Source organism: Eimeria tenella, genomic scaffold (assembly GCF_000499545.2).
Source record: "Eimeria tenella Houghton genomic scaffold, Eth_scaff42, whole genome shotgun sequence".
Taxonomy (NCBI): Eukaryota; Apicomplexa; class Conoidasida; order Eucoccidiorida; family Eimeriidae; genus Eimeria; species Eimeria tenella.
In genome coordinates, this window is record NW_013543356.1 from 239,862 (window position 1) to 254,176 (window position 14,315).

The 14,315-nt window shown below is 51.9% G+C and overlaps 5 protein-coding genes across 5 annotated transcripts in view; 3 read left to right on the forward strand and 2 right to left on the reverse strand.

Annotated features, from left to right (window-relative positions):
• Window positions 1-2,362: 2,362 nt before the first annotated feature.
• On the reverse strand, window positions 2,363-3,157 carry ETH_00002950 (uncharacterized protein; the record flags this gene model as incomplete). The annotated part of the gene is made up of 2 exons (XM_013376946.1): window positions 2,363-3,109; window positions 3,155-3,157. 2 exons carry the CDS (start codon window positions 3,155-3,157, stop codon window positions 2,363-2,365), a joined length of 750 nt encoding a protein of 249 aa, XP_013232400.1.
• Window positions 3,158-4,043: 886 nt separating this feature from the next.
• ETH_00002955 (multisynthetase complex auxiliary component p43, putative) lies at window positions 4,044-7,185 on the reverse strand (the record flags this gene model as incomplete). Its single annotated transcript, XM_013376947.1, has 9 exons — window positions 4,044-4,133; window positions 4,264-4,359; window positions 4,735-4,960; window positions 5,491-5,846; window positions 6,003-6,052; window positions 6,226-6,301; window positions 6,452-6,619; window positions 6,807-6,929; window positions 7,057-7,185. 9 exons carry the CDS (start codon window positions 7,183-7,185, stop codon window positions 4,044-4,046), a joined length of 1,314 nt encoding a protein of 437 aa, XP_013232401.1.
• Window positions 7,186-7,818: 633 nt separating this feature from the next.
• ETH_00002960 (uncharacterized protein) lies at window positions 7,819-9,554 on the forward strand (the record flags this gene model as incomplete). The annotated part of the gene is made up of 2 exons (XM_013376948.1): window positions 7,819-8,669; window positions 8,906-9,554. The coding sequence occupies 2 exons, from the start codon at window positions 7,819-7,821 to the stop codon at window positions 9,552-9,554; spliced, it is 1,500 nt and encodes a 499-aa protein (XP_013232402.1).
• Window positions 9,555-10,803: 1,249 nt separating this feature from the next.
• On the forward strand, window positions 10,804-13,158 carry ETH_00002965 (uncharacterized protein; the record flags this gene model as incomplete). The annotated part of the gene is made up of 5 exons (XM_013376949.1): window positions 10,804-10,938; window positions 11,330-11,467; window positions 11,706-12,062; window positions 12,327-12,606; window positions 12,929-13,158. The coding sequence occupies 5 exons, from the start codon at window positions 10,804-10,806 to the stop codon at window positions 13,156-13,158; spliced, it is 1,140 nt and encodes a 379-aa protein (XP_013232403.1).
• Window positions 13,159-13,811: 653 nt separating this feature from the next.
• ETH_00002970 (uncharacterized protein) overlaps window positions 13,812-14,315 on the forward strand; it is a gene marked incomplete at both ends in the record, with an annotated part of 1,483 nt that continues 979 nt past the window's right edge. The window contains one exon of the mRNA XM_013376950.1: window positions 13,812-14,275. Coding sequence (XP_013232404.1) covers window positions 13,812-14,275 — 464 coding nt within the window. The remainder of the gene's footprint in view (window positions 14,276-14,315) is intronic.

Genomic DNA, 14,315 nt, shown 5'->3' on the forward strand with positions numbered 1-14,315 from the left:
GATTTTTTGGATTTCGAAGAAAAAAAGGAAAAAAAAGGAAATAAGAGGAAATAAAAGGAAATAAGAGGAAATAAGAGGAAATGAATGGAAAAAACCGGAAGCAAATGAAAAAAAACCGGAAAGAAATGAAAAAAACCGGGAAATAAGGGAAATAAATGGGGAAAAACGGAAATGAAGGGAAATAAATGGGAAAACGGGAAAAAAGGAAATAAATGGAAATAAATGGAAATAAATGGAAATGAAGGTAAATAAATGGAAATAAGTGGAAATGAAGGTAAATAAATGGAAATAAGTGGAAATGAAGGGAAACAAAAGCAAACGAAGGGAAATAGAAGCAAATGAAGGGAAACAAACGGCAACAAAAGCAAATAAAAGCTAATAAAGCAAATAAAGCAAACAAAAAAAACAAAAACGCCGACCGGCGACGGCGAAGACGAAAGCCTCGCCAATTAGCGAGGCGCCCAGGCGCACGGCCTTGTCCTCAGAAAGCCTGGGGAGGAATTTGGGGGCGAAGGCCCTGCGGTAGAAGCTGTGGAGAACTTGCTGCTCGAAGCTGCAGCAGCAGTTGGCAGCAGCAACGCATGCAAGTTTGAACCTGGGGCTGTCTGCTGCAGCGCGCTGCAGCCACGCGGCCACGGGCCTGGAGAGCTGCCGCAGCGCCACGCTGAGCAGCTTCGCCGCCGGAAACGGCATTGCGGGGCCTCCGCGCCAAACCCTGAAACAGGGTTTCGCGCCAAACCCTAAAACGGGGTTTCGCTCCGGGGCCTCCCGGGCCTTCCGCGGGCGGACCCGCGCGCCAAGTCGGGTCCGGGAAGCGCTTCGAACTCCCGCGCCGCAGCAGCAGCACCGCAGCAGCAGCACCCCGCCGCCGACCCTGCAGCAGCAGCAGCAGCAGCAGCAGCAGCAAGCCGCGCCGAGCTGCGCCGCGGAGTGCTGCTCCGCTCAAGCTGGGTTGCAGTCGGAAAGCCTTTTCGAAAAGAATCCTTTTGCCCTTGGAGAGCGCCTCCAGAGGCTGCCGCCCTGTCTGTACACCGTCAGCTCTCCGCGGCTCCCGCTGCATGCGCCCGCCAGTTCCTGAAATCCGGAAAGCTGCGCGGAAATGCCAAGTTAATGCCGCAAAGCCATTAATTAATATCCAAAAGCAATTAATTAACTCTTTTAGTCTTTTGTCTGCAGTTTCAACTCCCGCAAACTCCAGATCAGCCCCCCCGCCTCTGAGCTGGTCCCAACTTCAACTCCATTCAACTCGCCGATTCAGCGACTCGCCGCGCCTTTTTCTCCTTTTCCCCCCACATTCTCTTTTATTTTGCACTTCTTCAAATCATATTCAAACTTCATTCAAAAATACAAAAAATTAATTCAAATTACCTTTCAAACTCCGCTTCCTAGCTCCACCGCCGCGCTCGTTCCCAGCTGTAAATACACCACAGCCTGACCGCCGCCAGCTTCCACAAAATGTCCAACGCCGAATCCGGAGTAAAAGAAAGGCATTTAATTTCAAAATAGAAAACAAATTGTTTTTAAAAGACTTTTGTTTATTTTTATTCCAAAAAAGATGCATCTTAACTCACAGTGAGACACAGAAGATAAAAAGAGATTATCAAAACGTGAAAAGTTGAACGCAGGCATCAACAGCTGCCATTTGCTGCCAACACTGCATTTGAAAAGAAAAATAAAACATAAAATAGAAATAAATTAAATTGTTTAATTATTTTAAAATTTTTACTTTTCACTTTCTGATGCCATTTATTTTAATCTTTGCGCATGCAATCGCATAAGCCCAAGTGTCTGTACACTTGCAGTTTTCGTCTGTTAACCACCATTGGCCTTTTTGCTGCTGCTGCTGCTGCTTCTGCTACTACTGCTGCTGCTGCTGCTTCTGCTACTACTGCTGCTGCTACTGCCGCTGCTGCTGCTTTAGCAGCAGAAACAAATCCTCTTCTCCTCAACTGAAACTACCTTTTAGGGTTTAAGGCTTAGAAACTTTTCAAAAAACATTTTTAATTGAATTTCGATTACTCTCCAGTTGCTTGGTTCCAGTTTGCTGCTCTGCTGCTGCACAGAAGCACCTTCCAGTCAGCAGCGCAGCACGCTGCAGCAGCAGCAGCAGCTGCTGCTGCTGCTGCTGCTTGCGCTGCAGCAGCAGTCCTCCGAGTGGGGCAGCTCTGCAGCAAATAGTGAATGGCCTCAGCAGCAAATTCACAAAGCCTCCCAAGGCCCTCTGCAGCAGCAGTTTGCTTCTGCTGCAGACTTCCATTTGCTGCTGCTGCAGGCGAGCAGCAAATCCAGTTTGAACAGCAGCAGAACTGCCAATTCTTGGGGGTCTTTTTAAATTGAAAAAGAAAAAATCCTTTTGAAGATATTATTTTTTTATTTCCAGAAGGTCTTTTGCTTCTTTTCCGCCCCCGCTGCTGCTGCTGTTGCTGCTGCTGCCGTCGCCGCTGCTGCGGCCATCGCTGCTGTTGCCGCTGCTGCCGTCGCTGCTGCTGCTGTTGCTGCTGTTGCTGCTGCTGCCGTCGCTGCTGTTGCTGTTGCTGCTGCGGCCGTCGCTGCTGTTGGCGTCGCTGCTGTTGATCTTGCTGTCGGTGTTGCTGCTGTTGTTGTTGGTGTTGCTGCCGTCGTTGCTGCGGCCGTCGCTGCTACTGCTGTTACTTATGTTGCTGCTGCTGCCGTCCCTGCTGTTGCTGCTGCTGCTGCTGCCGTCGCTGCCGTTGCTGTTATTGCTGTTGCTGCTGCTGCCGTCGCTGCTGTTGGTGTTGCTGCTGTTGGTGTTGCTGCTGTCGGTGTTGCTGTTGCTGCTGTTGCTGCTGCTGCCGTCGCTGCTGTTGCTGTTGGCGTTGCTGCTGTTGGTGTCGTTGCTGCTGGTCTTGCTGCTGTTGGTGCTGCTGCTATGGCCGCTGGTGCTGCTGCTGCTGTTGCTCTTGCTGCTGCTGCTGCTGCTGCTGTCTTTCTGTGTTTTGCACTTGCGTCTCTTGTTGGAAGGGCGTTTGCCTTTGCTGCTTTTGTTTTCCGCTTTTTGTTTTTTGACTTTTTTAAAAGTGAGAAGACCTGAAGTTTCTGTTTGCTGCTGCTGGCCGGCGAGGGCCTCCACGATGTCGATACACCTGAACTAGAATTCAAAACATTTATTTCAACTTTAATAAATCAAAATTACCATTCTGTCAAATCCGATTCTGCTGCTGCCCAACTCGCCGGAATGCAACTCCGCGCCAGATCCAAGTACTTCTCAAGTTCCACGCTTGCTGCTGACACTGGAAAACGAAATCAGCTAATTGCTGCGCAGCAGCAGCAGCAGCAGCAGGTGCAAAGGCTCACTGTTCAAGTTGAGAGGTCGGAAGCTGAAAAGGGCGAAGCTAAAGAGGAAATAGCGCGAAATGGAGTTTAAAATGAGAAACTTTATCATAAAAAGCAAAAATAAAAACTTTTCTGCTTTTTTTGAATCCAAATTGTTAATTGTGGCGAAACGGAAATCTGAAAACTGCGGCGCGCATTCCTGAGGTGTACGTACACTCCAAACCGCCGGCCTGTAGAAACTCCCGCCTAAGATCTGAAGTGGAAACTCAGAATTAATAAGCTGCTTTTGCAAATATAAATTAAAATAAATAATTAAAATTGAAATTGAAATATTTCAACTCCGAAATGAAAGAGCAGCAGCAGCTGCTGCTGCTGCTTTCCAGTGTTGAACTGCTGCTCCCTGGACACCGAGGGAAGCAACTGGATTTGGGAAAAGAGCTCTCTTCTTTTTGAATTTAAATTGTTTTCTTTTCAATTTAAATCAAAAATAAAACAATTTAATAATCAAAAAGGTTTTCTTCTTCTCCTCGCTGCAGCAGCAGCAATTAAATTCCAATTTGCAGAATTTGAACTTCAGGAAATCAAGCCGCCTTTGATGCTGCTGCAGCGCACTGGGCCCTGTGGGGTGACAAGAGGTAAGTCCTGAAGCAAAAAAACAAACAAAATAAATAGCACTTAGCAGCAGTAGCAGCAGCGGCAGCAGCGGACAGCAGCAGCAGCAGAGAACAGCAGCAGCAAGCGGGAGCAGCTCATTGTTTCCTCAGCTCCTGCTGCTGCTGTTGCACTTTTTGCTGCTGCACCTTGAAGTAGGCAATGCAGTCATCTTTTGTGTTGAGGAACTGCAGCAGCAGAAAAGCAAAAGACATCCAAATGAAATTAAATTGAATCCCAATGCCCCAGCGCTTGCTGCTGCTGCTGAAGCAGCAGCAGCAGCAGCAAGTTGAGTTGTTTTGAAAGAAAAGAACTTACTGGAGCCACAGCAGCAAATGTGTCCTTTCCCTTTTTGCTGCTCAGCACTTCATCTGGCTCCCCAGAAAGGCCCTCAATATAAACGCGCTCTCCCAACTGCAGCAGCAGCAGCAGCAGCAAATTAAATGTGAAGTTGGGATTTGATTTGAAATTCAATAAAGCATTTATCAAATTCCAGTTTATTTTCAACAAATTAAAAACAAATGCCATTAAATGAAGCAGCAAACTTAAATTAATTAAAAAACACATTTGCATACTTTTATATAATTTGAAATTAAGCCTTAAACGAGAGAAGCAACCAAGAGCTACAGCAGCAGCAGCAGCAGCAGCAACATTATCAGCAGCAGCACCAGCAGCACCAATACTATCATCACCACCACCATCAGCAGCAGCACAGCAGCGAGGCGCTGCAGCAGCAGCACAGCAGCAGCAGCACAGCAGCAGCAGCACAGCAGCAGCAGCAGGACTCACAGGGGTGTCGGGGTGGGGCTGGAGGAGCTGCACGGCGGTCTTGTCCGCCGAGTTTGCGCATAAGACCATTCCGTGGGAATTAAAACCTCGAAGGGCTTTTTGTTTTAAATTAAAAAGCACAATTACTTTTTGCTGCTCGAATTGCTGCTGCTGCAGGTGCTGCACCAGCCCCGAGGCAATCTGGCGCACGCCCAGCGGCCCGAAGTCGATCTCCTCGCAGTACAGCCTCCGAGCAAAAAACGCGAAATTCGAAAATTTAAAGATTTAAATCGACTTTAAATCGTAAAATGAACCATTAAACGCGAGAAAAGAAAGAAAAAAGAAAGAAAACCAACCAAGATCGCAGAGATCGCAGCAGCAGCAGCGGCTGGCGGCTGCTGCTGCTGCTGCTGCCGACAGTGACACCCCAGTCGTCCGCGCTCGCGGCGAAACAGTTTTGAATTATTTTTATTTTTTTATTTTTGATTTTAAAACTTCAGAAATGCAAAAATAAATAAATGAAAACAAAAAGAATCCTCAGGGCTTTTCAAAAATCCGGAAAAGACGCAAAATGAAGAAGATCGGATCTGTCTTGCAGAACAGGCTTCCGGGGCTGCTGGGAGCATTTCGGGGAATAATTTTCAGCTTTTTGAATCATTTTGAAATAAATCAATTTTATCCACCATTTATAATTATTTTAAATCAAAATAATTGCATTTATTATTCACAATTAATCAAAAAATGGAATTATTTGCCTTTCAAAATCTGCCCACTTACTTGTCCGCCTCCGGGTGTCTCCACACCTTCCGCACCAAACCCACTCGCATGTCCAGACGCATGGGGTCATCCACTGGCCTTTCTGCTGCTGCTGCTGCTGTTGCTGCTGTTGCTGCTGCTGCTGTTGCTGCTGTTGCTGCTGCTCCTTTCTTCTTCTTGTCTTCCGCGGCGGACTGCGGGCTCGCTGCGTCTCCCCGCTTCTCAATTCCCGCCTTGCCGCCCTCTTGCTGCTGCTGCTGCTGCTTCTGCTGCTGCTGCTGCTGCTTCTGCTGCTGCTTCTGCTGCTTGCCTTGCTGCTCCTCCTTCCCCGAAGGCCCCAATGCCTTCGCCGCCTGCAGCAGCTCGTCTGGGGAGGACTGCAGCAAGAATAAAAGTAAAAAGCAGCAGCAGCAAGTGGTGTCTTTGCTGCTGCTGCTGCTGCTGCAGCGTTCTGACTAAATTAAAAGTTTGGAAATAAAATTAAAGCAGTTTTATTGAATAAAAAATTAAAAATAAAAATAAATTAAACTCACTGTGGGCAGTTCTATTTTGCTGAAGTCCTGCACCCGCTGCTCTTTAATTCCTGAAAACAAAGACAAAACAACTCCACAGCTGCTGCTGCAGCTGCTGCTGCTGCTGCTGCAGCTAAATAAAAGGCAGCTGCAGCAGCAAAGAGAAAGGAATTGCTGCAGCTGTGGGTCCCAGCCGTGGCGAGGCCAGGGGCTGAGGTGTACGTACACCGCAAGCCAAACCCACCTGGCAGATTCTGCATGTGGCTGAACCATCTCGTGACATTTTTATAAACTTGAAGTTCCTTCAAAGAGGCTCTTCTCTGCACAGCAGCAGCAGCAGCAGCAGCAGCGGCAGCAAAGGGCGTGTGGGAGGCGGAGGAAACGACAGAGGTGCGCGCGGCCTCCCGCTGCTGCTGCTGCGCCGCTGCTGATGACGCTCACGCTGCAGCAGCAGCAGCAAATATACTCACCATGGCACTGTACAAAGAAGCCATGGCCACGAGATCCGCCAAAGACAGATTATTTCCACAAAGAAAAGTCCGCAGCTGCAGCGCAGTGTTGAATTCGTTGAAGTCGTTGCTGCTGGCAATCTGGAAGCAGCGCGAGGCGCAGAAAGAGAACCACTGGTCCACTTCCGCCTGCAGCAGCAGCAGCAGCAGCGGAAACAAGGGTTTATTCTCCCAGAAACTTCTGAGTAAAAGTGCGAAACTATTTTGCTGATCATTAAAAGTGGAAAAAAGGCGGCGCTGCAGAAAACGGGAAGAAGCTTGAGTTGGAGTTTCAAGTCGGGGAGGGAGTTTGGAAATAATTTGCAAAATTGCAAACCTGGGCCTGAATATTCTTTTCTGGACCAAGAAGAACTTCGCGTGAATCCGACTTGTCGCAAAGATAATGAATGATAGTGACGGGTTCGTGGAGTTCGCCGTCGGGGGTGTAGAGGCGAGGTGTCTGTACACCCGGGGCGCAGGCGGCAGATCGCGGCTTTCCGACGGGGGAAACGCGCCACAAATTTGAATATGATTTTAAAAAGATGAATTAATTTCAATTTGCAGAAAAAATAAACCGACCACCCCACCTGGCCCGCTGCTTTCGCCGCGTTCGCCCCCAGCGCGCTGATCACCATCGACCCCGGCGGAAACGCGTAAGAAGCTACCAAGGCGCACGCGGCCCCTTCGGGGCTCCCCACAGCGTAAACAAGTTCCATTTTAATTTAAATTCAAGTTTAAATGACTTCTTCGCCAATTAGCGCCTGAAAATTCGAAAAAAAGCTTCACAGACACCCGCAGAACACGAACCTGAACGCCTCCCGGCAGCTCGCCGGAAACCCGCAGAAAAGCAGCCCCTCGCGAGCCCTCAGCCGGAAACTTCGCAAGACTTGAATTTATTTTGCAAAATAAATTTAAGTACTGCAAAAAATCGAAAAAAGGAAGACAGAAATATCTGCAAAATGCAAAAGTGAAGAGAGCTGCTCTGCGGGAGCCTCACGCCGTGTGTTGCTGTCTTCCACAGCTCCTGGGGTGTGCATACACTCTATCCCGCTGCGAAGTTTTCTGGAGGTCCAGAAGGTCTTTTGTCTTCTTCTTTGCTGCTGTTCTTTGCTGCTGCTGCTGCTGCCGCATGCAGCAGCGCATGCATGCAGGCCAGCCCCGGGGCCCTGCAGCAGCGGTTTCTTTTCAAATATTATTTGTAGCAAGCTGCAGCAGCAATTTAAAGTTGAATTTGCTGCTGCTCTTCATCTAATACTCCTCCAGGCGATGGCCGTTTGGCCCGACTTGCTGCTGCGCTGCAGTCTGCTGCTGCGCCTCTTCAGGTGTACGTACACCCCAGACACCCCACAATGCCCTCCGTCAGGGAGCTGATGCGGCAGGAGAAGCTGCGGCGGCAGCAGCAGCGGGAAGCAGCTGAGCGGGCGAAGGCAGCAGCAGCAGCAAAAGCAGCAGCAGAGGCAGCAGCAGCAGCAGAAGCCGAAGCAGCAGCAGCAGCAGCAGCAGCAGCTGCTGCTGCTGCTGCTGCTCCCAAGCAGCCAGAAGCTCCGTCTCAGGTGCTGCAGGGATACAGCGATGAGGAAGAAGAACTTTCAGAAAAAAAAGAAAAAGAAGAAAAAGAAGAAAAAGAAAAAAATGAATTTAATGGAATTGATGGACTTCCTCCAGACTTCTTTGATGATCCCGAAGAGGCAGCTCGTGCTGCGCAGCAGCAAGACAGCGAACCCCCAACGCCCGAAGCAGCAGCAGCAGCAGCAGCAGCAGCAGCAGAGGAGGACGACAGCGAGGAAGTGCTGGGCTACGAAATTGAAGAGCCAGATGAGTCGCTGCTGCAGCCGCTGGTGGCCGATGTGACAGAAGATACAGAAGCAGGTGCTGCTGCTGCTGCTGCTGCTCCTGCTGAAGCAGCAGCAGCAGGAGAAGCAGCAGCAGCAGGAGCGGCAGAAGCAGCGTCTGCAGCAGCGGATGCGGCAGCCGGAGCAGCAGCTGGACCTGCAGCAGCGGATACAGCCGCTGCCGCCGCAGCAGCTCCTGCAGCAGCAGCTGCAGCAAAAGAAGAGCCCCAGCAGGCAGCAGCAGCAGCAGCAGCAGAGGAGGACGCAGCAGCAGCAGCAGCAACTTCTTTCATCGTGAGCAGCTTAGAGCTTTCCACGGCTATTGATGAGTCGCGCTGGTACAGTCCCTTCTCGACGGCCCTCCACAGGTAACCTAAACCCTAAACCCTAAACCCTAAACCCTAAACCCTAAACCCTACACCCTAATCCTTCGCAGTGCTCCCTAGGGCCTCTCTGCTGTTCTCTGGTCACCAGCGGGCTTGCTGAAAGCGCAGCAGCAGCAGCAGCAGCAAAACCCGCAGCAGCAGCAGCAAAACCCGCAGCAGCAGCAGCAACAGCAGCAGCAGCAGCAGCAGCAAAGGGTGTGTGTTTGCTTTTGCTGCAGCGAGGTTCTGGTGGAGGAGGAGCGCATACAGCAGCAGGAGCGTCGGGCGCAGGAGGTGGCGCGGCTGCGGAGCGAAGCAGCAGCAGCAGCAGCAGCAGCAGCAGAAGCTGCAGCGAAGGGGAAGAGGAAGCGCAAGGCCCAGCAGCAGCAGCAGCAGCAGCAGCAGCAGCAGGGCGAGCTGCCGTGGGGCTTCTTCGACGACTTCGACAAAGACGCAGCAGCAAGAGGGGAAGTGGGGCCTTCGGAGCTGCTGCGGCAGCAGCAGCAGCTAAATGAAAAGAAGCGGCAGCTAGTAGCAGATATTAAAGAAGGCAAACAAGAAGCAGCACAAGTGCAGCAAGACATAAAAGCTTTTGTGGGCCAAGTGCTGCTGCTGCAGGCCGAGCAGCAGCAAATCGAGAAGCAGCTCCACGCCCTCAAGCAGCGCGCCCTCGCCCTCAAGCAGCAGCAGCAGCAGCAGCAGCAGCCGAAGCAGTGCAAGACCGAGCCGGCTGACCAGGGCGGCAGCGCTGCTGCTGCAGCAGCAGCAGCAGCAGCAGTGAAGGAAGAGAAGCAGCAGCAAATGGAGGCAGCAGCAGAAGAGGAGTCCAGCGACGCAGACTCCGACGCAGACGATGACACAACATGGCGCAGCAAATGTCTTGCGTGAAGCAGCAGCAGCAGCAGCAGCAGCAGCAGATGCAGCAGCAGCAGCAGATGCAGATGCAGCAGCAGCAGATGCAGATGCAGCAGCAGCAGTAGCTCCGCCTGCATGAGCATCTACAGCACATTTCCTGCTGTTATCAGCATCAGATATTACTATTTAGTTGCAGCAGCAGTGCTTGCTGCTAGCAGCAGCAGAATTTGTTATTTAGCAGCAGCAGCAGCAGTGTCGCCTTGGCTGCAGCGTCAGGCAGGGAGCGGCAGCAGCTTCGCCTCCTGCGCAGCAGCAGCAGCCGTGCCCGTGCTGCAGCTGCAGCAGCAGCAGACATGCCGGTGCTGCAGCTGCAGCAGCAGCAGCAGCAGCACTTGCCTTTGCCGTGGAGGTGCAGCGCTGCCAGCAGGGCAGCAGCAGCAGCAGCAGCGGCATTTGCTGCTGCTGCTGCTGCTGCTGCAGCAAATGGGAAGTGGCGTTTGTGCTTTTCGTGTCTTCTGCTGCTTTCGGATCTTCTTGGAATTTTTAGGTGCACTTGGGGAAGCAGCAGCAGCAGCTGCTGCTGAAGCAAATGGACAGAAGAAAATTAATTTATTATTTAATTTCATTTTGAAGTTATTTCACTTTTAATTTACTTGTTAAATAGTCCAATAACTTGTTAGGAGCAGCAAAACTGGCAGCGGCAGCAGCAGCAGCAGCAGCACAAAATTCGGGCCCAGCCCTCAAACCTCGAAGCCGTAGTTCGTCAGTGCAGCAGCAGTAGCAGCGGCACGAGCAGCAGCAGCAGCAAAGCAGCAGCAGCAGCACGAGCAGCAGCAGCAGCAAAGCAGCAGCAGCAGCACGAGCAGCAGCAGCAGCAGCAGCAAAAGCCGAAGGTGCTGCGCCTGCCTTCGCCCTGCGACCGCAGTCGACTGTTGGGGTGTCTGGACAGCTGGAGTTTCCGAGGGTACTTCTCATTTCAGAAAAAACCATTTAATTTAATGAATTTGATTTAATTAAATTAATATAATTAAATTTAATTAATTTAATTTGATTCAGCTCTTCTCGAGGCCATCAGCAAACGGAGGAAGTGAAGCAAAATGAAATGAAGAAAAAGAAAGCGTAGAAGCTGAGGTGTATGTACACCCGAACTCTGCGGCGCCGCCCCCTCGGCGCAGCCCCGAAGTGTCTTAGCGCATGCATTTTTGCTGCGGGGAGAAGCTGAAAAAGGAAATAGAAAGAAATAAAAGAATAAATAAAGGTTTAAATCAATATTTAAATTAAAATGGGATTTAAATTTGTGGCAGCGGCGCTCGCGGCGCTGCTGGCGCTGCTGCTGGCGCTCCGCCTCGATCCGGGTGTCACTACAGCTCCGATGCAACACAAGCTTCCGCAAGACCCCGACGGGACCATCACAAAAGTAATTCTTTTTATTTTTCAAATTCATTTTTGCTATTTCTTTTTGCTACAGATTCGCACAGAACGCCCCCCGCCGCAGCCGAAACAGCTGCGGCACCGCCGCGGTGCCTTCGCTGCTGCTGCTGCTGCTGCTGCTGCTGCTGTTCTTGTTACAGTTTTCGCTTCGTGGCAGCAAAAGGCTCCGCAGCTCATTCGAAGCGTCTTCTCTGGGCTGTGTGTTGCTGCGGCAGTCTGCAGCAGCAGCAGCAGCAGCGGCACTGCCTCGATTTTCCTCATTTTCCCCCCTTTTTTCCCGTTTTTTTCCTTTTTTTTTGCTTCCACGTGCTGCCTGGACCCCTCGAGCTCCCCCACCACCACTGCTGCTGCTGCTGCTGCTGCTGCTGCTGCTGCAGGTGGAGGGAGTGGAGCGCATCACCTTCTCCGTGCTGTCCCACGGCAAACGCCTCCACTGCTGGCTCTTCGTCCCCCCGCAGCCCCTCGCGAAGCCGCCCCCTGCTGTCGTTGCTGCTTACGGCTTGGGTGTCCAGAAGGTGCTGCTGCTGTTGCTGCTGCGGCTGCTGCTGCGGCTGCTGCTGTTGCTGCTGCTGCTGTTGCTGCTGCTGCCGTTGTTTTTGCTGTTGCTGCTGCTGGGAGTGCTGCTGCAGCGCGTGCGGGTCTGTTGGCGGCGGGCGGACTGCGGCGCGCGGCTTCTCTCCCCCGCTTCCCAACCGCCCCCCGCTGCTGCTGCTGCTGCTGCTGCTGCTGCTGGTGCTGCTGCTGCTGCTGCAGGACATAGCGATGGTGCCGCTGGCGCTGGCGCTGGCGAGGGAAGGTTTTGCTGCAGTTCTGTTTGACTACAGACACTGGGGAGTCTCCGAGGGCCTCCCAAGACATGCTGCAGTGCCGCAGCAGCAAGTGGAGGACTTGACAGCTTTGCTGCAGCACTTGGGGGCCCCGGGGCCCCTCAGCAGCAAACTGGACAGCAGCAAAATGGCACTCTACGGGGCCTCGCTCGGCGGCGGCGTCGTCTTAGCTGCTGCAGCAGAACTCTGCAGACGCAAAGACCCCCTCAGCAGCAGCATCAAAGCTGTTGTTGCTGCCATTCCCTTCGTCAGCGGCAGCAAAACCAGCAGCAAGGCCCTCCAGGTCAGCAGCAGCAGCAGCAGCAGCAGCAGCGGCGGCTGTCGCAGTGGCAGGCGTTTTGGGTGATGTTCTCCAGTCGATTTGGCTTTGTTTCATTCGTTTTCCGCATTTTGCCGCAGTTTGCTGCTGCTGCTGCTGCACAGCAGCAGCAGCAGCACAGAGAGAAAAACGCCAGTTCTCCGCAATTTATTGCATGCGAAGCCTTGTGCTGCTGCCTTAAGCCTGCTTCCTGTGCTGCGTCTGCTGCTGCTGCTGCTGCTGCTGCAGGAGCGCGGGCTGCTGGAGACGGCGCGCGTGGGCCTCGCAGTGGTGCAGGACCTGGTGCGGAGTGTCTTTACAGCTGAGAGTGCGGTGTACATCCCTCTGGCGCGCAGCAGCAGCAGCAGCAGCAGCAGCAGCAGCGGCATCAGTGCGATGCAGCTGGAGAGCAACGAACACCAAATTTGGGCCTCTCGAACTCCTTTGAAAGGCCAAGTGGTCGACGGGGCCTGGGAAAACAAATTGGCGGCGAGATCGCTCTTTTGGCTTTCGCGGTTCGAAGTGGAAGGTGCGCGAAAAAGTGGAAAGCTGAAAGTTTTTCCGGAAAACTTCTTCTTTTCTCCTTCTTTTTCGACATTTCCGAAATTAATTATCATTTATGCGCCAAGTTTTGTTCATTTTCAAAAGGAATGACCGCCAGAAATGCAGATTAGCCGAAACTTGAATTTGAATTCCGCGCGGCCTTCAGGTGTACAGACACCTGCCGGCGCGGGCGGCCGCGCGAACTTGAACTGCCGCCGATCCTCGCGAAACTAAACAAAGAAGTGGAAATTAGTCTATTTAAATTGAATCAAATGATTATTTGGTTGTTTTTGCGTTTTTTTCCGCAGACTTGGCCGCCGAATTCCTCGAAATCCCCACCCTGCTGATCGCCGGGTCCATAGACACCGTGTGCCCCATCGAGGCCATTCGAGATCTGGTGTCTAGACACCAGAAGAAGCAAAGCAGCAGCAAAATGGTTTTGAAAGAATTCCCTTTGAGGCATTTCGATTTCCTGACGCAGCAAAACTTCCCCATCCTCGTCAGCAACACCGTCCAGTTCATCAAGGAACAGATCTGAGCAGCAGCAGCAAATGCAGAACTGCAGCAGCAGCAGCAAAGTTCCAGGCTTCAGCAGCAGCAGCACCCAAACTGGAGAAGTTTCTCCCTTCCCCCCTTCCTTCGGACTGCAGGATGAAGGTGCAGCAGGAGTTGCTGCTGCTGCTGCAAGCAGCACAGCAGCAGCTTTCGCTGCAGTGATTGCATAGCAGCATTTATCAGAAGCTACTTGCTGCTGCTGCTTCTGCTGCTGCTGCTGCTGCTGCTGCTGCTGCTGCAGATTGCAATTTGGGCATGGCCCGAAAGTGCACACAACTGGCATAAGTTCTGGACCTGCGCAGGCGCAGCCAGAGTTGCTGTTGTGCTGTAGCTGCTGCAGCTGCTGCAGCAGCAGCAGCAGCTGCTGCTGCTGCAGGAGCAGCTACGGCTGTGGCAGCAACCCTCACATCGTTGTTGTTTGCATTTGAGTAAAGCCTTCCCTTGTTTGTCGGTTCATTTGAACTGTCAATGTTTTCTTCTCTTGCTGCTGCTGCTGCTGCTGCTGCTGCTGCTACTGCCGCTGTTTCCGTTTTAGAGCAGACCTCCTCTGCTGCTGCCGCCTACTTTATTGGCTTCTACCTTCCTAGGGTTTGTCTAGGGTTTAGCTAGGGTTTATCTAGGGTTTATCTAGGGTTTATGAGGCTAAGAGAGAGGAGAGAAGAAGAGCAGAGCAACGCCTTCGAGGAGCTCAAACGGCATTTGGACAGAAAAACTAAAGAGGCGGCAGAAGTGCAAGATGAGATGGAGACCCTCAGGCGGGAGCATGATAATCTCAAGTCTCACTTCGCAGAACAGCTCGCAGCAGCCGACTCAGCCAGGGCAGCAATTTATCAGGAGCTCAGCGCTACTCGCCATGTCTCAGACTTGAAAATGACCGACCTTGAGGAGACCGTGGAACGGCTGCGGAACGAAAATAAACAACTCAGAGCCCACAAAGAGGCAGCGGAGAGCAGACTGAGGGAGTGCGCACAGGCAGAGAGGCTGGCACAGATCGAGCGGGACGAAATGAAGAGGAAACAGGCAAAACTTGCAGCCCAGCACGAGGCCTTGAAAAAAAGTCTCCATGAAATACGCGTCAGCGCAGCTGAGGCCAGACGCAAGTGGCACAGCTCATACAAACAGGACAGAGATGAGCCGGAC